At 41.2% G+C, this 22,439-nt stretch overlaps 2 protein-coding genes across 2 annotated transcripts; one reads left to right on the top strand and one right to left on the bottom strand.

The window, feature by feature from the left end:
- The first annotated feature begins 24 nt into the window (after window positions 1–24).
- On the top strand, window positions 25–8,114 carry zcchc17 (zinc finger, CCHC domain containing 17). The gene is made up of 7 exons (XM_065469504.1): window positions 25–127; window positions 1,291–1,488; window positions 6,216–6,316; window positions 6,542–6,633; window positions 6,734–6,834; window positions 6,951–7,087; window positions 7,359–8,114. The coding sequence occupies exons 2-7, from the start codon at window positions 1,350–1,352 to the stop codon at window positions 7,530–7,532; spliced, it is 744 nt and encodes a 247-aa protein (XP_065325576.1). The 5' UTR covers window positions 25–127; window positions 1,291–1,349; the 3' UTR covers window positions 7,533–8,114.
- Window positions 8,115–11,109: 2,995 nt separating this feature from the next.
- On the bottom strand, window positions 11,110–14,069 carry fabp3 (fatty acid binding protein 3, muscle and heart). The gene is made up of 4 exons (XM_065470949.1): window positions 13,884–14,069; window positions 12,321–12,493; window positions 11,571–11,672; window positions 11,110–11,477 (listed from the first exon to the last, which is right to left on the bottom strand). The coding sequence occupies exons 1-4, from the start codon at window positions 13,954–13,956 to the stop codon at window positions 11,424–11,426; spliced, it is 402 nt and encodes a 133-aa protein (XP_065327021.1). The 5' UTR covers window positions 13,957–14,069; the 3' UTR covers window positions 11,110–11,423.
- Window positions 14,070–22,439: the final 8,370 nt, after the last annotated feature.

The raw sequence follows: 22,439 nt of genomic DNA, 5'->3' as shown, positions 1-22,439 counted from the left end.
AATACTATTGGTCGAGGTTTGCAACGGCTAAGATGATTGGCTGATTGTGAGCAGCAGATTAGCCGCTTCGCTTGTTGTTGAAACGTTTTGAACCGGATGTAAAAAAACCATCGTATCAATCCGAAAGGTAACGCTGATATCATTTTTAAATTATTTTCTCTTAAATTATTGCTACATGAGGTTATGTTTATTTTTTATTATAAACTAGAACGTTAAGCAGGCTCGGGCCTATTTTCTTGTTCATATTTTATTTATTCAATATCTGTTTATTCATTTATTATAGCTCTTTAGTGTGGCTAACATTAGCCGAGGAGCTGCTGTTTCATTCAGTTTTTGTGTTTGAGATAAAAAGTGAGTCTAATAGGTTTTTATTGCTATCCAAGAGATTCAACACACAGCTGTGAAGCTCATAAAAATCACTTTCAGGTACAAAAATATGACACGGCTGAATAGCAAGTCAGCATGCGAGTGGGGGTAAAATAATCAGTGAACATAATAAATTAAATCAATCTCTTTTTAGATTTAGCTTTTGTATACTGTTAGGATCAAATGAACTGTGTTGACATTTGACTTCAGTAAAAAAAATATATGTCTTTGTTTTAGCATGGAATTTCATGACTTTTCCTAAAGTGATCCAAAATACACGAAAATGAAAATGTTTAAAAATTCATAGTGTTGTACACTGAGGCTTTTCTAGGTCGTATCTATTCAGTTGGATTTTAGATCCACCGGTGTGGTTCAAATAACAGAAAATGTTGGTTTTAGGGAATTTTAAAATGGTACATTCCATGCATGGAATAATAAATTGGCATAGAAGTATTTATATATTGAGGTCATACAGAGGTCAGAGGGTGCCTTGGCACAGACACAAGATCTGAAATAGGATGCCATGATCATGGGGTAGTTAGAACCATTGCCTTACACCAGGAAAGTTCCTGTTTCAGAACCTGGCAGTGGCCTTTTGGTGTGAAGTTTCCTCTAGGTACTTGGGCTTCTGGCCACACTCCAAAGACATACATGTTATGTGATTCTAAATTGGCTGTGGATGTGAGGTGAATGAAGTGCTTAAAAGTGCTGCATGAATGTATAGTTAAAATGTGCTTGTAGTCTAAAGTGGTCAGAAAGACTAGAAAACTGATGTATAAATTCAAAAACAATGCAAAAGTACCTGCCATATAAGAATGTGATCTACAAATAAACAAATTAGAATTAGTTTATTCTGAGCTAACAGAGTTTAAACTCACTGAGATTAAAACAGAGATCATAAATGCACCTGATCTGCCATTTCAGGGATTGTGGGAATCCAAGTGCAAGATTCAGTTATTGGTAACCGTGGCTGTTTTGAGACAATGTCCGACCGTGACCGCCGAACATCAGAGCCGGCTGGGCTGGATGGTTTGCCACCACTGTACAGCATTGCCAAAGGAGAGGTGGTTTCAGTGCAAACTTATGGAGCATTTGTTCGACTGCCGGGATACAGGAAGGAAGGTCAGTGAAAAGATTTGATTATTCAAATGAAAAATAGGTTGAAGAAGAAAAAAACAAAGTGTTGTTTTGTCTGGAGATCTCTTCCTGTTAAAAGGGAGTTCTTCCTTCCTACTGTCACCATGTGCTTGCTCATAGGGGACAGTCATATTATTGGAGTTTTTCCTTTAAAATTGCAGGTCATTACCTTACAGTACAAAGTGTCTTGAGTCAAACAAAACAATTTATACTGTTATACTATACTTGTTGTTGTGAATTGGTACTATGTAAATAAACCTGAAAACAACAAAACCCTTAAAAACGGACATACATGTAAGTATAGTAGGTAAGTCTGCCCTAAGCCTGGTTCTGCTGGGGATTTCTTCCCACTGTTGCCAAATGCTTGCTCTTAGTGCGTCATTTGATTATTGGGGTATCTTTCTATTATTGTAGCGTCTTTACTTTACAATGGGTGGCTGTAGCTCAGGAGGTACAACAGGTCACCTACTGATCGGAAGGTTGGTGGTTCGATCCCTGGCTCCTCCAGACTGCATGCCTAGTATCCTTGGGCAAGATACTAACCCCAAGTTGCTCTCTGATGCATGAATGTGTGTGAATGTTGTTAGAAAAGCACTCAGTTTAGAGTCTGTGCTTGGGAGAATGGGTGAATGTGGCATGTTGTATACAGCGCTTTGAGTGCTCCTGGAGAGTAGAAAAGTGCTATATGAGAATCAGTCCATTTACCATTTACAATACAAAGTACCTTGAGATGACTGCTGGCATGATTTGGTGCTATATAAATAAAATTGAATTGAATTGAATTGAATTAGTGTACCGTCTTACTGTGAGTAAGAAGACAAGGCTGAAAGACTTCAAAGACACAGGTCAAAGTAAGATATTTCACATTCTTGTTATGTTTAAATCTTTTTTTTTCTTTTTGGCTTATTATCACAATCATAGTTTCTTCTATTATAATTCATTTGTGTTATCTTCATAGCAACAGAAATTGAAGATGTGTGTGTACAGACAGGAGGTGTGGGAGGATGGGTTTGGGCGGGGTTGATAAGAAGTGGGACACGTTGATGAAGTGGGATGACTCGTATCTATATTTATACTTGGGTTACCTCTTTGATAATGAAGTATGATTTATTGTGGCTTGGCCTTGACCTACATGTCTAGTTAAACAGCAGCTGTTCATTTTCACCACCGGAGGGCGAACCGAACAACTTGTGCTCACACATTCATAACCTGTAGCCTAAAAAATGTTTTGGAGAGAACTTGTTTGCTTTGCTTTACTTAAATTACACTCCCTTTGAAGTGAGAGTCAGTTAAAGTGGTTTGAAGTAGATGTAATGATTAAGCCACAGTTATATGATTTAGTTGGTCAAATGTTTTTGAAGCTTGATAACAGCCGGAAATAAGTTTGATTTTTAATTTAGTATTTGGGTTTTCATTTGTCATCCAACACGTATTCATGTGTCAACCTTTTCTGTAGGTCATTAATGCTCACCATAAAGTCCTGTACAAAAGTCTTGAGCCACTCCTTATTTCTTTATATTTTGCTGGGAAAGAGGAAAATGGGTGCAGTGATTTATTCAAACCTGTGCAAACATGAATGGAAATACAGAGTTTGTACAATTCTAATGAGCTCAAAAGAAAATATTTGTTATAACCACATTTATATTTCCAAACAGCCTTAAGTCTCTCACCTAACTTTCTTGTAATTTCTTTAGGTAGTCTTCAGGAATAGTTCTCCAGGCTTTTTTTTGACATTCAAAGCTCTTCTCTGGATGTTGGCTGCTGTTTGTTCCATTCTCTGTTTCAATAATGCTGAAATCTGAGCTCATGGGAGGCTAATCCATGACTGATGGTGTTGCATTATAAGTTTTTCTATCTAGGTATGCTTTTGCTGCATTGGTATCATGTTTTACAGATGGCTGTAAGGCAAGGCAAGGCAAGTTTATTTATATAGCACAATTCAACAACAAGGTGATTCAAAGTGCTTTACAGAGACATTAAAAACAAAAACAAATAAAAAGCACGATTTAAAATTGATTAAGACAAGCAAACAAACAAACAAACAAAACAGTATTTAAAATCAAAAATCAAAACAGTAGATAAAATCAGAACAGTAGATAAAGTCAGTAGTTAAAATGTAAGTTTTGAAATTTAAGCTTAAAAGTGTGGATTTGGTGCTTTATTCAAAAGCAGCTGAGAACAGGTGAGTCTTCAACCTGGATTTAAATAAACTGAGTGTTTCAGCTGATCTGAGGCTTTCTGGGAGTTTGTTCCAGATATATGGAGCATAAAAGCTGAATGCAGCTTCTCCGTGTTTGGTTCTGACTCTGGGAACTGATAAAAAACCGGATCCAGATGACCTGAGGGATCTGGAAGGTTCATACTGGGTCAGGAGGTCACTGATGTATTTTGGTCCTAAACCATTCAGAGCTTTATAGACCAGCATCAGAACTTTAAAGTCTATCCTCTGACGGATAGGCAGCCAGTGTAAAGACCTCAGAGCTGGACTGATGTGGTCCACTTTTTTGGTCTTAGTGAGGACTCGAGCAGCAGAGTTCTGAATGAGCTGTAGTTGTCTGACTGATTTTTTTAGGTAGACCTGTAAAGATGCTGTTACAGTAATCAAGCCTACTAAAAATGAATGCATGGACTAGTTTTTCCAGGTCCTGTTGAGACATCAGATCTTTTATCCTTGAAATATTCTTGAGGTGATAGTAAGCCGATTTTGTTATTGTCTTAATGTGTTTTTCTAAGTTTAGGTCTGCATCCATCACTACACCCAAATTTCTCGCCTGGTTGGTGGTTTTTAGGTGTATAGATTGAAGTTCTCTGGTGACCTGTAATCGTTTTTCTTTGGCACCAAAGACTATTACTTCAGTTTTGTTTTTGTTTAGCTGCAGAAAATTGTGGCACAACCAGTCATTAATTTCCTCAATGCATTTACCAAGGGCCTGTACAGGGCCTCGGTCTCCTGGTGACATTGTGATATATATTTGTGTGTCATCTGCGTAGCTATGATAGTTTATTTTGTTGTTCTTTATAATCTGTGCCAGTGGGAGCATGTAGATGTTAAACAGAAGGGGTCCCAAGATGGAACCTTGGGGAACTCCACATGTGATACTTGTCTGCTCAGATGTGAAGTTACCTATTGATACAAAGTATTTCCTGTTTTCTAAGTATGTTTTGAACCAGTTTAGTACAGTTCCTGAAAGACCTGCCCAGTTCTCCAGTCGTTTGAGTAATATGTTGTGGTCAACTGTATCAAATGCTGCACTGAGATCCAGTAAAACTAAGACTGACATTTTTCCACTGTCTGTATTCAGACATATGTCATTAAACACTTTGGTCAGAGCGGTTTCAGTGCTGTGGTTCTGTCTAAAACCTGACTGGAAGGCATCATAGCAGTTATTCTGTGTTAAGAAGTAATTGAGCTGTTGAGAAACTGCTTTTTCAATGATCTTACTTAAAAATGGGAGGTTTGAGATCGGCCTGTAGTTATTCATTTGTGTCTTGTCAAGATTGTCCTTTTTCAGTATAGGTTTAATTACAGCAGTTTTTAGTGATTCTGGAAACACACCTGACGTTAAAGAAAAGTTTATGATCTGTAACAGGTCTGACTCCAAAGTCTTTGAGACCTTTTTGAAAAAACTTGTTGGCAGGACATCTAAACAGCAAGAGGAGGAGTTCAGTTGACCTAAGATGTCCTCCAGGTCTTTGTTGTTAATAGGGTGAAACTGTTTGATGGTGTTTAAACAGTTTTTTGGTGGACACAGTACATGTCCTGGATCTGCTGTTGATGTACCAATTGCTTGTCTAATCTTTTGGATTTTTTCTGTGAAGAATTTGGCAAAGTCATTGCAGGCCATGGTTGAATGAAGTTCAGCTGCCACTGACACAGGAGGGTTTGTTAGCCTGTCAACTGTAGAAAATAGGACCCGAGCGTTATGACTGTTTTTGGTGATGATGTCAGAGAAGTAGGACCTCCTTGCACTCCTCAGTTGTAAATTATAATTGTGAAGTTTCTCTTTATAGATGTCATAATGAACCTGGAGGTTTGTTTTTCTCCATCTGCGCTCAGCTTTCCTACACTCTCTTTTTTCATTTTTCACCAGTGTGGAGTTTCTCCATGGAGACTTCTTCCTTCCAGAGATAACCTTCACCTTAATGGGAGCAATAGTGTCCATTACATTTAACATTTTAGCATTGAAGCTAGTGACGAGCTCATTGACTGAACCTCTGGACAGGTCAGGTGTTAATGGGAAGACCTGGTTAAAGATCTCACTACTGTGTTCAGTTATACACCGTTTTGTGATCACTGCTGTTGATATATTTGTGTGGGCTGAGATTTTACTTTCAAAGAAAACACAGTAATGATCAGACAGGCCCACATCAGACACAGTAACCTTTGAAATGCTCAGGCTGTAGACACTCTTGTACTTCTCTCATGATCTCCTCTGTACATATTGACAATGATATGTACAAAAAAAAAATAAAATTTTGGATTCATAACTCAATAAGACCTGTTGCAACTGATTTTCAATCCACTTCTTGTGTAATGTGGCATTTGGCCTTCAGAAAGGGCTGAAGAACTGTTGCTCAAGACCGTTTTAAAAATTACGAAAGAAAGTCTGGTTCCAAATATAAAGACATGAGGGTTTGCTTAAGACTTTTGAAACTATTAATGTATTTTAGGTGACATCTAAGTAAATGAGATTTGTCCTTTGCTTTCACAGGTCTGGTACATGTGAGTGAGATGTCAGCTTCCCGGGTTGAGAACGCTTCAGAAATTGTGGATGTGGGAGAACATGTGTGGATTAAAGTCATAGGGAGAGAGGTAACAATATCACATGTGTTTTGGACAACATTCGTTAAATGAAGGTGTTCTTCAACTCCAAACCCCAGAAAGGCTGCATTAAAAGCCCGCCTTTACCCTTAAACCTGAAAAGGTGTCAGAAACTGCCACTCTAGTGGGCTCAAACTCAACCTGGTTCTCATAATGATAGTCACAGAAGTACACACACAGAGCAGAAAGTTTACAGCTTCTTCCTCTGCTCATCAGATTCAGGGTGACAAGGTGAAGCTGTCTTTCTCCATGAAAGCCGTCAATCAGGGAACAGGGCGGGACTTGGACCCCAACAATGTTATGGCAGAGTAAGTGCTTACGGATTCATTGTGTGTGTTTTCATGTGTCTGCACAGGTGTGTGTGTGTTGTTAACATCTGTGTGTGTGTGTGTGTGTGTGTGTTTATAGGCAGGATTCAAGGCGGCGTAAGCAGTTTAGAGACCAAACCAGCAACAGGATCACGCTGGAGGCTGTGCTCAACACAACGTGTTCAAAGTGCGGCTGCAAGGGTGAGGTGACATCATGAGTAGTGTTATGTGTCAAAGAGACTGTGCTTGTTTCACACAGATGGCTGATTTGTTTGAATTCACACAGCAGTTCTTAAATAAATTATTACTCTCTTCAGGTCACTTTACAAAGGACTGTTTCTCTGCTCCTGGCCTGCAGTACGCTCTCTTGCCTGAAGAGGACGATGAAGAGCCACAGCAGCAACCATCTACAGCCGCACAACATCAAGATTCAGACAAAAAGAAGAAAAAGAAGGTGATGATGTGACCTTTAAAGCCCTGCATAGCTCTCGCTTCCTTTTCCGCTCTGCCTTTCCTTTGCTGGTTCTCTCTTTCTCTCTTTCATCTGATGCAACAACCCCCACATGTCTCTCTGCATGACATGCTGTTGTGACCACATTGGGAGTCTGTTGCCTGGAAAAATGATTTTGTGCTGATTTAAGAGGAACATACTTCAGTGTGTGGGTTTTGAGGTATTGAAACTGCTTTTTTGTGCAATTTCTTTGTTTTTAACGCCTATTCTCCAGGAAAAGAAAGCAAAGAAGAAGAGTAAGAAAAGGGAGAGGAAGGAGTCTGAGAGCGACAGCAGCAGCAGCAGCAGTGAATGTAAATCCAAGAGGAGGCGGCAAGAACACGAGCGTGACAGAGACGACAAGAAGAAGAAGAAACACAAAAAGCACAAATCGCACAAACACAGCTGAGACAAACACAGGGGGAACGTGGTTGGCAGCAGACTGAGAGAAAGACTTCCAGCTTTAATATCTAAACCTTCATTCACTGTCTGTCAAGTTCAAAACTTGAAGGGAAGCGCTGTAAATACAAACATGTGATAATCTCCACTTGTCCTGAAGTTACCCCTCCATAAAGGGAGGAGTCTGCCACACTGTGTAATCAGATAGGTGCAATCGATATGGCGGCAAGTGGCTATCCCTTTCCAAAACCCCGATATTGTTTACAGCTGTTTAGGATCTGATGCTCTGGGAAATCCATTAAACACAAGCGAGAGGGTAAAAAAGGAGAAGGGAGACACACGCGCACGCATGCACATACACAGGAAATAGTTAAGACACAAACAGGAAGTGTAAGGCACCACAAATGAGCTTAAGAGTAATGTAATAACATGATAGCCTGAGGTTGTCTGCTGGTTTTGTTTTGTTTTTTTGTCTTTTTGTGTGTGTTTGTGTGTCTCACCTCGAGGAGACGCTTTAAAGTACACCCAGCCGTCTTCCTGCATGTCCACTGTTTGCTCCATTAAAACTATTTTTATCTGTAAAGGTAACAAAATGTCTCATGATGTCTTTGTTCAAGGACCTTGAACTCCTAATGTTGCCGTCCTTGGAGGACCAAAACACATGTACACGCACACGCAGTGGAATTTTTCAAGCTGGCTCTGGTCCACCCATAACCAGTTAATGTTTTAAAGCCCCTACACAGCATAGATCCCAGGTTATGTCACGCAACTTTTTGTTTTTTATCAGGGTTAGAGGCCCAACATCTTGTTTCTTCTTCTCTGCTGCTTTGACCCAATTTCAAGCTTCTGCTTGTGAGGCTGCGGAGAGAGATCGCTTCCAGCTGCGGCGGTTTGAAACGGCTCCAGTGCGATCCACCGTCAGCGGGTTTAGTTTACCGCTTAATCTCAAAAATGTTCTCTATTTTTTTTCCTTTCTCTGCTCTGACAGTCGTATGAGACACTCGGCATGACTGCACAACCAGAAGTGTTGCATTATTACACATACCTGGATTACAACTGCAGTAAACTGTGGATTCTGCATTCATTTACAATGAACTGCAGGCTTTAATTTTAACCTTGGGTTGATCTTATGTTGTTTTTTTTCTCTGCAGAGTGTTCCTGGAATAGGTGACACATTATGTTTTAAGATGTTATGTTTGGATGTTTTGCGTTAAATGATGTGGAAAAAGATTGTTTAAAGGCAGCTAGAGGAAACTTTTTTTAAAATAAAAACCTTGTGTTTTAGAGTTATTATCGCATTTTCATTAGTTCTTATTTTGGATTTTCAATCCAGTGTAGTTCTGAAGTAATTAGCAGACACTTTGATGTCTGATCCTGATTGCACAGTGTATCTGTCGACGGCTGTTCCTCTTGGGTGTTTCCTGTTTTACAGCACGGAGTTGTTATCTGTAAATTTGTCTTGGAACACATCTGAGCTCCAGATGTCAGTTTTCAAACTAGCCATGAAAAGATTTTCAAGCATGAGCCGGGTGATTGTGACACATTGGTCGTTATCGTTTGCTCAAATTGGAATTACTAGTATGATCCAGGTGCCGACACTGAGTCAGCACTTGAACTACCTTAGCCTTCCTGGTCCAGCAGATCCCTAGATTTCATTTTACAGGCAGAGGGAAGGGGAGGAGAGGGCCACGGGTCAGTGTACTTCTAGCGCCGGTCACTAGCCCAGATAAATGCGCAGGGTTGTGTCAGGGAGGGCATCCAGCATAAGATCTTTGCCAAATCAAACATGCAGATCATCAAGAGCTGATCAACCGGTTGGAAATGTGCTATTGTTGACCAAAGACAAAGGAAAGAGGAGAGGGTTTGGCATGACTTCAGAAGATGCTAAGTATGAGGTGAGATGGAGGCAGACGCTCCTCTTTCGTGACCCTTAAAGGGAGAAACCAAAAAACAGAAGAAGACAAGCACAGGATTTGTCAGGAATATAGACACCACACTTTTAAGCCGATTAGTCTCACGTATGCTCAGTAAGACATTTGAGTCTCAGTAATTCTGTGCATCAGGACCTCCACATGCTTTCAAATACTAAACTGAAATACCTTTACTGTATATTTTTTTTATTTTATTTTACTTTGTTTTGTAAGTTGACACACTTTTAGTTTTTGTTTTCATTTAACTTAAATGTTTCCTCACATCTGGTTTTCGTTACTGTATCAGCCTTGTGATGTTTCAAATCCACAAAGCACTGAGCACTATGACTGTATAGTTTATACAGTGTGCTACGCTGCACATGCACTGTACATACCTATATATGATATATGTGTTTGGGTTAGTATCATAAAATTAAAAACAGCCCCGTGAGTGAGCATAATAGAAAAGCTGCACCTGAAGTCAGGGGGGAGCGCTGTTCTGCAGAAATGTAGTAAAAATCCAAAGTTTGAAAATGTAAATGTATAGTTATTTATTTAAGGGCTCCAGCGTGATTACAGTTTTGCATGAGCTTTGCATAAAATCAACTGTGCTCTGTTCAGGAGCTGTGAAGCCACATCAACATGGTGTCATGGCGACGTGAAGAAAATTCAGACCAGGTTTGTCCTGCAAGAGGACCTCTCACACCTGTATGTTATTGGCTCAAACTGTGTCCATCTGAAAAACACTTACTGGACACTTAGTGCTCAGAGCTGCCTTAATTCTTCTTGGCAGAGATTCAACAAGGTCCTGGAAACAGCTTTTCTGCTCATTTGCTTTGTTCGTGTTTACTCTGCAAAATTTTCAACACACTGCAGGTACAGTACGCAAAAACAGCTGCATCCATAATCTCTACCCTTACTCCATTCATTCGTTCCTCAACCATTTCAGCTCCGGGTAACTTTAGGAGGCAGTCGCAGCAGGAGGTGGCCCGGGCTCCTCCTCCACCCTTTCACCCCTTCACCCTGCATTTAGTTGGCAGTGCGTCACTAGCACATGACACCAGTGTACCCCGGGAGGGAATGATATGAATTTAGACAGCACATGCACAGGCCTAATTCAAGTACAGGACATAACATTATCCACACAAGTACAAGCTTTACCTCAACTTTCCTTTAACCTCGCCAGGGCAAAGGCAAGATCCACACTCATCTGTGCACACACACAGGAGCTGCTAAGAGGCTATAATTAACCTCCATGTGAGTCCCTCTAAAGCCCACTGTGATGGAAAATGTGGTCATACATCTTGAGTCTATAGTTGTGTTGGACTACTGAACTCTTCAACCCTCCTGTTTAAAAGTACAGCTCAGATTGGAACAATTTCACGCTCAATGCGCCTCGAATTCAGCCCTGAATGCACGAGATCAACCTCGCAATCAGCCTCCCCGAATAAAGCTTTAAATTGATCGTTTAGATCCCAGATCAGTTTTTCCTGAGCAACGTTTCTTGTACCTCTGGGCTACGGACCGTCATTAAAACAAAGACAAACACATCCTGGGAGCATTTTTTTTCCTCCAGTCTGTCCATCAGTGTAGACACTTTTATTTGAAACGTTTCAGAACTCCACAGGAAAACTTTTCAAACACTTTTCCAGGCCACATGCTGAACACATTTTCTTAAAAAAAAGAAGAAATGCAGACCTGGAGTCTTACAGAGAAACAAACATCAAAAAAATGGATGGAATTTATTCAGTGTTTCTTACAGTAGAATGAACAACGTATAAAGGAGGTGGGGAGGAAGAAAAGGAGGCGGAGGTCACAGTCACCATAATGTTAATACTAAAAGGGACAATGACGGGGGTCGATAGCAGCCATATGAGGAGGTGGGGTTGTTTTTCTTTTTGGCCTGTTCTGAAGAAGTGTTAAGGAGTCTGGGATGCGGGATTTTAGTTGATGCAGGTAGCTGCTGAAATGTTGTGGGATTTTTTTTTTCTTTACTCTGCCTTCTCGTAGCGACGCGTGCAAACAACCTCTCCGAGTTTGAGTGTCTGTTTGAAGAGAGAAGAGAAGTTATATACACATACATACAGAAGTTAAATTTGAATTTGAATTATTCTTTTTCTGGGGGGGGGGTTACTGACCAGCAAGAGAACGTTGCCGTTGACTTCCCTGACCAGACTGGTCTCCTTTTCGTCCCACCGCTGAATGTGCACCAGCTTCCCGTCCTCTATCTTGACAATAGACTGGTGGGGAGCAGAAACGAGAGTCAGACACACATCCAGCGAGCGAGTGAGGATCATTAAAACCAGTGGTTCGGCTTCCTGTTATTTCAGCCGTGCGCTTCACCTTTGCGCAGACATCTTTATAGGCAGCTACTGCACTTTTCCCATCTCATGGCAAGCTTGTAAAAAAATACCTAAAGTTACATATTAAAGAATGCAACGCACAGGAACTGTGCAATTAGAGAGGACGACAACGACTTGTTGGGTATATCATTTGCTCGTGCAACAGCCCACAGAGACATCAGTCTGAACGTGAGCTCGCAATAGCCACAGCTTCTTGCCATCAGCAAACACTCTGCAGTATATATTTAGTTAAAGTGTATGCTCCTTGCTCCTTTCCCCTGTAACGTTCCCTTTAAACGCTACTGCGCACTCAACTTTATCTCTTTCCCAAAGCTTTATGTCATCCCATCACGACTGTTTCCACGGCGATCCATCAGCCTGTGCACTGTAATTATCACACCATATTTATTTATGGTTACTTCTCCAGTGTGCAGGGAGGTTCCAGCAGACTGCTGCTTACCTCATACGAAGCCTGCTTAAAACCTCTTTCATAAAAGTCCAAATGCAAGGTTTTGCATTGTACAAATTAGACCTTTGACCTCTCACCTTGACCTTCCTGTCATCGGCGGTGGTCTCGTCGAACTCCTCTCCCAGCTTGAAGCTGAGCTCTGTGTTTTTAATGGTACTCTGGGTCTTCAGCGTTACCGTGTCGCCGTCCACTGAGATGATGGTGGTGGGCTTGGTGAGGTTGGCCACTTTCCGTGTAGCGAAGCCCACGCCTGTGTAACAACACAAATTTAAAACAACCAGGTAAGTCAGGTGAGGTGTGTTGAGGATTATCCCTGTGGAAAATAAACAAGTCTAAAGGTGAGGCAGAGACTCAACCTGTTTCTCTGCCGCTGGCACTGATCCTCTCACATAGGGGCAAAGTTTGTGCCGGTGTATCAAGCAGATGTTGAGATATTCTAACCCAACTTAAAGGAAACGTCCTGGGAGCGTTTACAGATACCGAAAGGAATATGTTGTTGCACATCCAGAGCAAAAGCCGTTGGTTTGCCCCCCGGCTGCCCTTCATCTGACATGCCCTCTAATCTCTCCTTTATCAGCCACTTAAGCGTGCTGCACGTTCTTCAAACACTGCAGAGTCCCTCCGACCTGGGAGAGTGCCTGTTTGGGCATGTAAATTATTACTTGCTTTCCTGGTGTGCGTTTGTGTGTGTATGAGGGATTGAGTGAATTTGTTTCTCTGGGTAAACGTGATTCACACCATTTCTTTTACTGAAGGGAAAGAAAATCTGTTTCTGTTTGAAGTTAACAACCCAATTCATTTACAGCAGCGACAGTCCCATAGCACGTGTGTGTGTGTAGATGCCTCATCGATTAAAAGGACTGGGGTTAGAGGTTAAAGGGCGTCTGCTTGTCACCGTGACCAGAGGAAATACGTCGATGGTGATATGGCTCTACACAGCTGTAAAACAAACTCCATCCACCTGCCTCCACCCCTCGCTCCACAGCCATGTGTGTGCGAGGTGTTCCAGAGCCAAACTATAACTCCATGTTCCCGTCCATCAGCTCCTCCTTCCAGCTTGATATTCAGCTCCTCCCATGACCTCACACAATGAACAGCTTTCAGCGAAGGTCACCCACATTATACTACACTGTGTGTGTCTGTGTGTATGAATGCCATTCAGAGATTCCCACAGTGGGGCTGATTTTTCTTTTCTTCACTCAAAAAAGAAAAGGGGGGCCCTCCCTCCTCTCCAGCACTTGGCCCATGTGGTCAGCCATGCTTTCTCTTTTTCCTCCCTCCCTCTGGTTCCCATCTTCTCCTGCTTTCTTTCTGTTCCCAACCTATGCCTCGCTCCACCCTTTACTCTACAGCTTACCCCTTTATTTCTCCATTTGAAGCCTCCCTTATTTGCTCCCATGATTGATCATTTTTTTCCCACACCCTGTATCAACAAGCTACTTAAAACAGTTTACATATGAAACACACCTTACACCATTTACCTCGCCTCAAACCCGTCTCCACATGTGCTCGCTTGCAGCACTGGCAACTACTGCTGCGTCCTCTCCTGTTTCACACGCATGCGCACACACTCCCCTGCGCAATGTGCATGCATAAAAAAAACAGAAGAAGAAAGAAATAGAAATACACGGAACACTTACCCAGCTCTTTCATGTACTCATCAAATTTATCGCTCTCCTTGAGGAGCCATGTGCCAACGAAAGCATCGACCATGTCTGCAGCGGTGCGGAGGAATGAGGGCGAGAGAGAGAGACGGTGTATGTGTGTGTGAGGGAGAGAGAGAGGCGGCAAAGCAGGGGAGCGTCAGAATGAGAGACGGGGGAAAGAGGCAGGGAGAGTAATGTAAGCACCACCAGCTTTGCTGTGATCTTACTGGCTGAATGTACCGGCTGTTCGTGATGTCATCAGTCTGTGTCACCCACAGACTGCCGGGCGCGAGGGGGGGGGAAGAGAGAACATGTGATAGCCTTGGTTTTGTCAAAGTGATTGCCATGCAAATAAATTGTGTTTGAATTGCTTGAAAGGTTTGTTTGCATCTGCTTTCTGTGCGTATTATCAGCCTTAATAAAGAGAAGGAGGATCAGAGAGGGCTTTATTAGAGAAATCAAAGAAGAGGGAGAAAGGGCAGAGTGGAGAAATTAATGGGGAGGAGGTGGAGGAGTACGAGGCCGTGAGCCTGAGGGAAAAGAGGCCCACCATTGAGTCTTTTTTTTTTTTTTTTTGCAGCTGTTGGTTGTAAATGTCGTGTTTTCTCTGCCCTTCTTTTACTCCCCAGTTGTTCTCGTCATCTTCATCTCCACTTGGGGGGTTTCCATCCACCTGCACTGTGTGGTTTGCCGGTTATTTTAATGACCTAAATGTGGCTCACCAAAGTGTGAAAAGTGTAACCAAATGTGTATGTGTGTTTGTGAGAGTGCTTGTAAACACAGATACAGGTCCGTGTATGCTGGCAGACGTGTGTTGCAGTTATGACTGTGAAGATAAGAGTGCTGGTGTGTTACTATAGTGCTTGTTTTCTAGACACAAATACAAAACTTGTTCACCTCCAACTGGTCAGAGATGGCTGCCCTTTCCTGGTTCTGCCAGAGGTTTCTTCCTGTTAAAAGGTAGTTTTTCCTTCCCACTGTTGACAAAGTGCTTGTTAATAGGGTCGTTTGATTACAGTTTCAAACGACTTGCAATACAAAGCACCTTCAGGTGATTGTTGCTGTGATTTGACACTATTAAATTGATCTGTATTAAAAGGTACCACCCTGCAAAGTTTATTACCTTATCTGTATCACTTAGATTGAACAACAAACAGTTTAATCTTTAATCTATCAGGTCCCTGCTACAGTCCATGTAATATCTGGGTAGGCCTCTTTGAGGACAGAGCAGGTCCATGTCTGCAGATTTCACAGCAAGTCAGTGGGTGTCATGAGTCATTTCTCTTTCAGCTCTATCAAGCTAAATGAGTATTTCTGGCTTTTGCAACAACACATCTGACAAAGTGGATTACCTTAGTTTGCTGCATGTGCAAAAGGGAAACTTTGCAGAGATGTTATAGCTGTATAATAACTGCACTGTAAGAGTCAATAAATACAACTTGTTGTTATGTCTGGAGTCAGACATCTTCCTGGTGCAGAAAATGCAAATACTGCACCAAATGTGGAGTCCTTCCTGAAAGAAAAGGTACCATCCATCAATCCATCCATTTCTGAAACACTTTTGGGGAACACATTTGGGAGATTAAAAACAGGAACACAGAGGGCAAGACTTCACTGATGGAAGCACATTGTTCCTCGGTCTTTTGATTGCTCTCGTAGTTCCTGATCATACAGCAGAAACAAGCCAATTAGGAATAGAGCAGCATTTTTGGAAATATGCAGAGAGATCCAGGCAATAAAATATTAGCTTAGCACAGAACCTAGAGGAACTATTTAGACAAGGCATCTGTCCAAAGATAAGTTCAGACAGCTGCAGACGCCAAGCACAAGCAGTCATTCTAGTTATACTTTTACAAGTCCACTTGGAGTCTGCTTGATGGACACATGCATAGTTGGAGCATTTATGCTGTAGTCACAATAAAACTGGAGATAATGGAGTTAAAAAAGTACACCAGGGAGCACATATAAACCTCTCTAGTTAACATAGTTAAAAAAAAATTCTTTTTCCAGAAAAGAAAAAAAGAACTTAAATGAAAAACTGTTAGCTGTAGCTTGTGCTGGACTAAGTTAAATGGAATATTTCTCGAGTTTTGCCATTACAGCTGCGTTTTTTTCTCCTCCTCTTTTTTAAATAGTACTCATGGTTTTTTTTTTTAATTATTATTCATTTTTCATTATTATTCATATTTATTATTATATTATTATTTATGTATTATTAAGCTTTTGAGTTACAGATGGTTGATGTTTCAGTTTTACTCAAAGAACGCAGTTTTTGGTAGATTAGTCTCATTTAATACCATTGTGAAGTATTTAGGCTAACCAAGCTAGCTAACTAGTGTTAGGCTGTGTCCCCATAGAAAGCAGGAAGAAGCACATTGCTTTAAAGCTGACAGTTGGTCCCTAGTGGAACAGGTTGGTAGTTGCTTCAAGAATGCTATTCGAGGTTTAGCCACTTTGGATCGCCAGACTTTTTACACACGTGGTCGCTTGAAGTAGCCTAATGTCACTGACTTTCTGTGCTCTGCGTTGATGCTGGTTGCTTCCTGTATGCTGGCAACTCTCCTGGTGTTGTCCAAATATTGTCACAAAACACAAACCACACATCAAATAATTCCTTCAAAGCTAATTCTTTAGTGTTCTGTGGTCTACATGGATGCTAGCAGAGCCCCTGAGTAAGTCAGAGTCCTGTGAGTGGGCGTTCAGAAATCAAAGTCGCCATGTGGTTCATGTAGCTTTCAAATAGTTCCTGCAAAGGCTTAGCAGGCAGTTGAAATGTGTGGTGATAACATACAGACTTGTTTGTTTGTTTTTTTAACTTCCCACCTTTCAAAAATGTATCTCACACTTCTGTGCTGCTATATTTGTCAGCTAGCATATGTTGGAAACCTTCAGAAATATTGCGAGGCTTGTGATGAGCCACCATTGCTGTAACTGAAAATGGTCCATTGGAGAGATTGAAGACGGTGCAGCTCTTATCAATACCATCCTTCCAACGGCTCTGGATGCTAGCTGCTTCCTGTGTGGATTCAGCTGTAGTCTTAGCTGACAACGCTCCTGGTATTGTCCAAGTACGGTCCTAAAATAAGGCCCTACTTTTATATATACTGTATTAGAGAGACTGCTTTGAATGAGAGTGTTATAATTTTCTAATTCAACTCTTAGCATGAAAGCATTTCTCACCATGTCAAAAATCTTTTCAAACTAATTCTAACTTTAACACTAACATCCAGTCCTGAAAACGTCACTCTGAGATGTGTGTACAGGTCAAGTGTAATTTCCTGCCTAAAACTTAAAAAAACCAAAAATTCAAATCACTCCTCACAAGTACAGATGAAAAAAAAAAAAAAAAGACCTGTTTTCGTCCTCACTGTGACATAAGTCCCTATGGGTTGGTGTGCAGTCAGGTTCAAGTCCCCAAAGGGCATCATAAACTAGCCTCCATGCAGAAGCACAAATGTCCACTTATTATCTACCTGTCTCTCTCAGTGTGACGAAATTCTCCCCTATCTGCTAATGCATGGTCAGATCTGTGGACATTGTGTAATAGCAAACATGCATTAAAACTACCACACTGTCAAACCACACACACACACACACACACACACACACACATGTCTGGTTTGCTATCCTCGTGGGGACATCCCATTGACATAATGCTTTCCCTAGCCCCTTACCCTAACCCTAACCATTAAAAATGAATGCCTAACCCTAACCCTTACCCTAAACCTAACCATAACCTAATTGTAACCCTGACAGTAAAACTGCATTTTGAGTGTGAAAATTGCTTTCAACCCCGAGGGGACCTGGATTTTGGTCCCCACGGTGCAGAAAGTCCCCACCAGGATAGTAAAAGTCAGATTTTGGTCCCCACCAGGATAGTACGAACCCGTACACACACACACACACACACACACACACACACACACGGGCAGACAGTGTGGGCAACAAAAGTCAATAGTGAATACTTATGGAACCATGTTACACACTCTGTCCTACTGCCCTTTCCTCCACCGGCCTCCCTTTGCTGGTGTCGAGTAGTGTGTCTAAACTGGCACATGTGTGTGCGCTGGAACGAATCAGTGGTGCGCACGGGTCTGACACTTGACATGAACAGGTGTGAGAGGGACACATGGAAAAAAGAGAGGAGGAGAGGACAGAGAGAGAGGAGGTGAAAGGTTAAAATCGTTTAGTTCTAGCTTTTCCTCTTACCCTCCTTTGCCTACATTGGATTTTATTATTTAAACAGGTGGTAACTGCGCAGATGAACATGTCACTCAAATATATGTATATATGTATGCATATATGGTTAAAAATAGAAAGATTATTTTATTTGTTTGTGGGGGGGTTTCTTCTGCCTATAAAGGCTAGAATCTAAAATTAAAAAAGAACACGTCAGTCCTGTCAGTGTCTGTGGAAATATCTTTCCAAATGTGTGTGGGCGTGTGTTTGATCTTATGCAGTCCTATGATATAGTGCTCTGGGATGCCACTATGGTCATAACTCACATAGAGTTTTTTCTGGGAGTCTGAGGCGTAAAATCCCCTCTTCATAAAGACTTACATATGTGTGCTGGAAACTTTAGCCGTGCTGGGTAAAACCATAAATTCAAGTGCAGTATAAACACTATTAAGCGTAAGTAAACAGAGATAGCATACCAACATTTGCACTAGCAGGTACATGAGCAGTGTCTTTATTTTAATCTTGGTTAATATAATTATCACCTCTAAGCTTCTTTTGGGTTCAGCCTGTTCAATCTGAATACAGAGCAAAATCAGTTTTCTAGGCTAGACTGCTGTTTGCATTGTCAACTGCAGATGTGATCATAAAGCCCCTATAACTATCTAGGTGAAGCCTGCACAGAGTGTTTGTCCTCAAAACACAGCACAAGCAGGGATGTGTGCTGGAGTGCATGTGTGAACATACATGTACGTTGACCTCACATAACTACAAGGCTAAAACCAATTTCACAAGCATAGAAGGATGTTTTGGGGGTTTTCTATAGAACTTTATGTGAGTGTGGGAATAATACAACTAAATAAACATCTGGAAATTGCCACTCCCTTCTGTAGTTTGTTCATTCAATCATATGTCGGCTTCTCTCTCTGCCTCTCGGCAATGCTTATATAATTTTATTCACACTGATTTGTCTATGAGGCGCTCAGGAGAGAAAATTACAGGGTGATTATGAACATCACAAATCAGCATGACTCAGATTGCAGAATGAGCGACAGACTTTTAAACGTGTTATTTATTGTGCACCCACCTTTCAGCATGGCATGTTTTATGAGATTCAAGATTCAAGAAGTTTGTCATTGTTCAATTGTTTCAACCAAGGTATGCAGAACTCTGAACGTGCAAAACCTTTAAGCAGGTGGACAGCAGCAGAAGACGGCATTGGGTATCACTCCAGTGAGCTAAGAACAGGAAACTGAGGCTGCAATTTATATGGGCTCACCAAAAGTAGACAACAGAAGATTGGAAAGACATTTCCTAGTGTGATGAGTCTTGATTTCTGCTGCAATAACAACATGAAAGCATGGATCCATCCTTCCTTGAATCAATGGTTCAGGCTGCTGATGGGGATATGGTGGTGCGGGGGATAATTTTGGGAACACTTTGGGCCACAGCGTACCTGATTATTGTTGCTCACCATTCCATCCCTTTATGATCACACTGTACCTTTTAAAGTTTGATTGCAGGAGGATAACACACAATATAACAAAGCTCAAATCATCTCAAAATGGTTTGTTGAACACGACAACAAGTTCTCTGTACGCAAATGAGCTCCACATTGACCAGATCTCAATCCAATAGAGCACCTTTGGGATGAGGCGGAACAGGAAATTCCATCTTGGATGTGCAGCCGACAAATCTGCAGCAGCTGTATGATGCTATCATGTAAAAATGGACCAAAATCTCGGAGGATTTTCCAGCACCTGGTTGAATCTACCATGAATGAAGGCAGTTCTGAAGGGAAAAGGGGTCCAACGCAGTGCTACAAAAGGGTACCTAATAAAGTGTCGATAGAAAGGGAGAGAGACAGACTGTAATGACCCGACTGTCACTTGTGGTTTGTGTCTAAGTATGAGGCAAGGAAATGTTCTATGTGGCATCACATGACTAGTCAGCCACGGACATGTGGCTTCATGTGACCATTCTGTGATCATTTCCAGTCTTTGGCAAAAGCCAGATGAATATGAATGTGGTAATGACAATTTTTTTCTTTTGTTTTTGCAAAGGACTTATTCTCCAGCTTTCAACTGGTAAATAGAATTTTGTGGGTCACCCCATACACTTATGACCTGGTGCCTGACTCTTGTAGTTTTGAGGAACTTTAGTAGCGGTGGTTAACATGGATGTGTGTACACAAATGGCTCATCTGGAGTCCTACTGTGGATGTCACTGTAGAAAATAAAGAATTTAACAGTATGTTGCTTCCTCCACCAACACTATTGACTCAGTGCTCTTCCTGATTAGCTGATGGCTGTTTTTTTAAATGTTTCTATTTTCAAAGCTGTTACGCTTTTATATTTTTTTATTTTATTTTTGAACACAGTGGAGTACTTTTACTCTGATTCATCTACACAAACAGTGGTAGGGTTCAAAGTGGCCTGCGTGGCTTTATAGCTACTCCATTTTCAAAATAGGCCTAAACATGCTAATGGGTTGTTTATCCTCCACTTCATAATTGTTCTGTTATGTTGATAATTTAAAAAAATGACGGAAAAACAACTTTTGTTAATTTGGTTCTATAATTTAATAATCGGCACAAAACATGTTGTTTCTGTAATGCAACTTTGCAGCTGCAGAGTAGTCACACATGGCAAGAAGATAATAGTAAGAAGATATTTACACATATAATACGGATAGGTTAATATATACTTAACCTAAATATGATTATGGGCTTCATACAGCTTGAAAATGGCTCTTTTGACAGTAATGTTTGCATATGCCTAGGTTAGTCAAAAGATGCCTGACTTTGACTGTGTCAGAGCTTTTAAATGTCATGGATGTTTGGATGAGTGGAGCCCAAACAGATGGCATCCAGGGTGTGTGGTGCCTGTTATAACATGTGCAACAGCAGCTTTTCGTTAATGGTTACTAACCAGTAACACTAATAAGGTGCAACTCTTTTAGACACTGGGTTCAGAGAGTCCATGCAGAGAAGCATCCTGGCTAATTTAAAAGTAAGTTAAAAAGATAGAGAAAGCATAATTAAAATAAGATTTCTTAAAGCGTGCCAACCCAAAAGTTTGTCTCTGAAAGGCTTTTAGCTTATTAGAAAGCACCAGCACTGACATGATTTGTTTACTGTATCTGATACGCCTAAGCTCAAATTCCTAGATTTGCTCTGCATATCCTCAAGTGGACTATCAACAAGCTTTAAAGAGGAAAAACAGACTGAGTCACTCAAGGACAGAGTGCTGAGTCAACCTGTCGTCTTCTTTGGAATTTGTATGTTTTGCAAAAAGCAGTCAGAGAGAAAACACAGCACCGCACCGCAGCATTTTACAGCTGATTCAGGTTTGTGTAGATAGATGGCTCTTCCAAGGAATTGCTTAGCCCTTTTCAAGAAAACCACATGGAACCAAGTCCTCTCTGCAGGCAGGAAGATATAGTGAGTACAGGAGCCACATCTGCTGGTCAGAAACATGAAGTGCAATTATGTGAACACGTAAATCAAAAATTACCACCTCTGAGATATTTACCCTGATTTAAACTTGTTAAAATATTATCTGGTCAAGGATTTGACTGAATCAGTGTGAATGTGATTGCATCAGTGGAAGTATGGTGCTGGAAAACCTCATGAAGAAAGTGAAGCACTGGATATTCTTTTGCCTGTGACCCACATTTCTAACAAAGTTTCATGAAAATTAGCAACAAATGGCAGATAAATTATCCACATTAACCCTCCAGGGTCTCCACGTCTTTCTCCCTTAATAGAAAAAATTGGTTCAGCTCCAGGTACAGCTCTTCTGAGCTCCCTGCTGAAATACTCTGAAGTTAAAGTGTATAAAAATAACGATAAATTTCAAAAAAGCTGGTATTCCCCCTGATATAAAGGCAAAATAAATAATAAATATAGTCCTAGCAGTCATCTGAGCTTTTGTCCTCTCTTTGAGAAAACACACGCACCGTTACGTTTCAGTGGTGCATCCAGGATCAGGAGCCGGAACAGAAGTTGATGCTTCCTGATCCAATATCAACAGTATCCTGGGAGACAGAGCTGTGTGTGTGTGTGTGTGTGTGTGGGGGGGGGGGGGGGGGGGCAGCATATCAAAAGATCAACTACAAACTGTGTGTTTCATTGTGTATGTGTGTTAAATTCCATCTGTGAAACTATGGTAACCCCCCTGAGACTGGCAGCTCCTCTCCCCCTCTGTCACTGTGAATTGTCACCATATCTCTACTCCAGTCTTTGTGATATAAAAGGCTTTGTTTGGGGATTCATTTTTCTCCCTCATTCTGTGGTTGAAACATAAAGTGATTTCACAAGGACAGTAGCTGGCTTTAAGCACAGACGAGTCAGTTCATGTTCTCTCTTTTCTA

The sequence above is a fragment of the Pelmatolapia mariae genome, linkage group LG22, assembly GCF_036321145.2.
Source record: "Pelmatolapia mariae isolate MD_Pm_ZW linkage group LG22, Pm_UMD_F_2, whole genome shotgun sequence".
In the NCBI taxonomy this organism is placed as follows: domain Eukaryota; kingdom Metazoa; phylum Chordata; class Actinopteri; order Cichliformes; family Cichlidae; genus Pelmatolapia; species Pelmatolapia mariae.
The sequence above is the reverse complement of the archived record's forward strand: the minus strand, read 5'-3'. Positions and strand labels throughout refer to the sequence as shown.

What these genes read in the sequence shown, in the direction of transcription:
- zcchc17 (XM_065469504.1), top strand. Translation starts at nt 1,350, where the DNA reads ATGTCCGACCGTGACCGCCGAACATCAGAGCCGGCTGGGCTGGATGGT. An exon ending in CCCAACAATGTTATGGCAGA is followed by an intron (nt 6,634 to 6,733) that starts GTAAGTGCTTAC and finishes GTGTGTTTATAG; the next exon opens with GCAGGATTCAAGGCGGCGTA. An exon ending in ACAAAAAGAAGAAAAAGAAG is followed by an intron (nt 7,088 to 7,358) that starts GTGATGATGTGA and finishes CCTATTCTCCAG; the next exon opens with GAAAAGAAAGCAAAGAAGAA.
- fabp3 (XM_065470949.1), bottom strand. Translation starts at nt 13,956, where the DNA reads ATGGTCGATGCTTTCGTTGGCACATGGCTCCTCAAGGAGAGCGATAAA. An exon ending in CCGATGACAGGAAGGTCAAG is followed by an intron (nt 11,673 to 12,320) that starts GTGAGAGGTCAA and finishes GCTCCCCACCAG; the next exon opens with TCTATTGTCAAGATAGAGGA. An exon ending in ACGGCAACGTTCTCTTGCTG is followed by an intron (nt 11,478 to 11,570) that starts GTCAGTAACCCC and finishes CTCTTCAAACAG; the next exon opens with ACACTCAAACTCGGAGAGGT.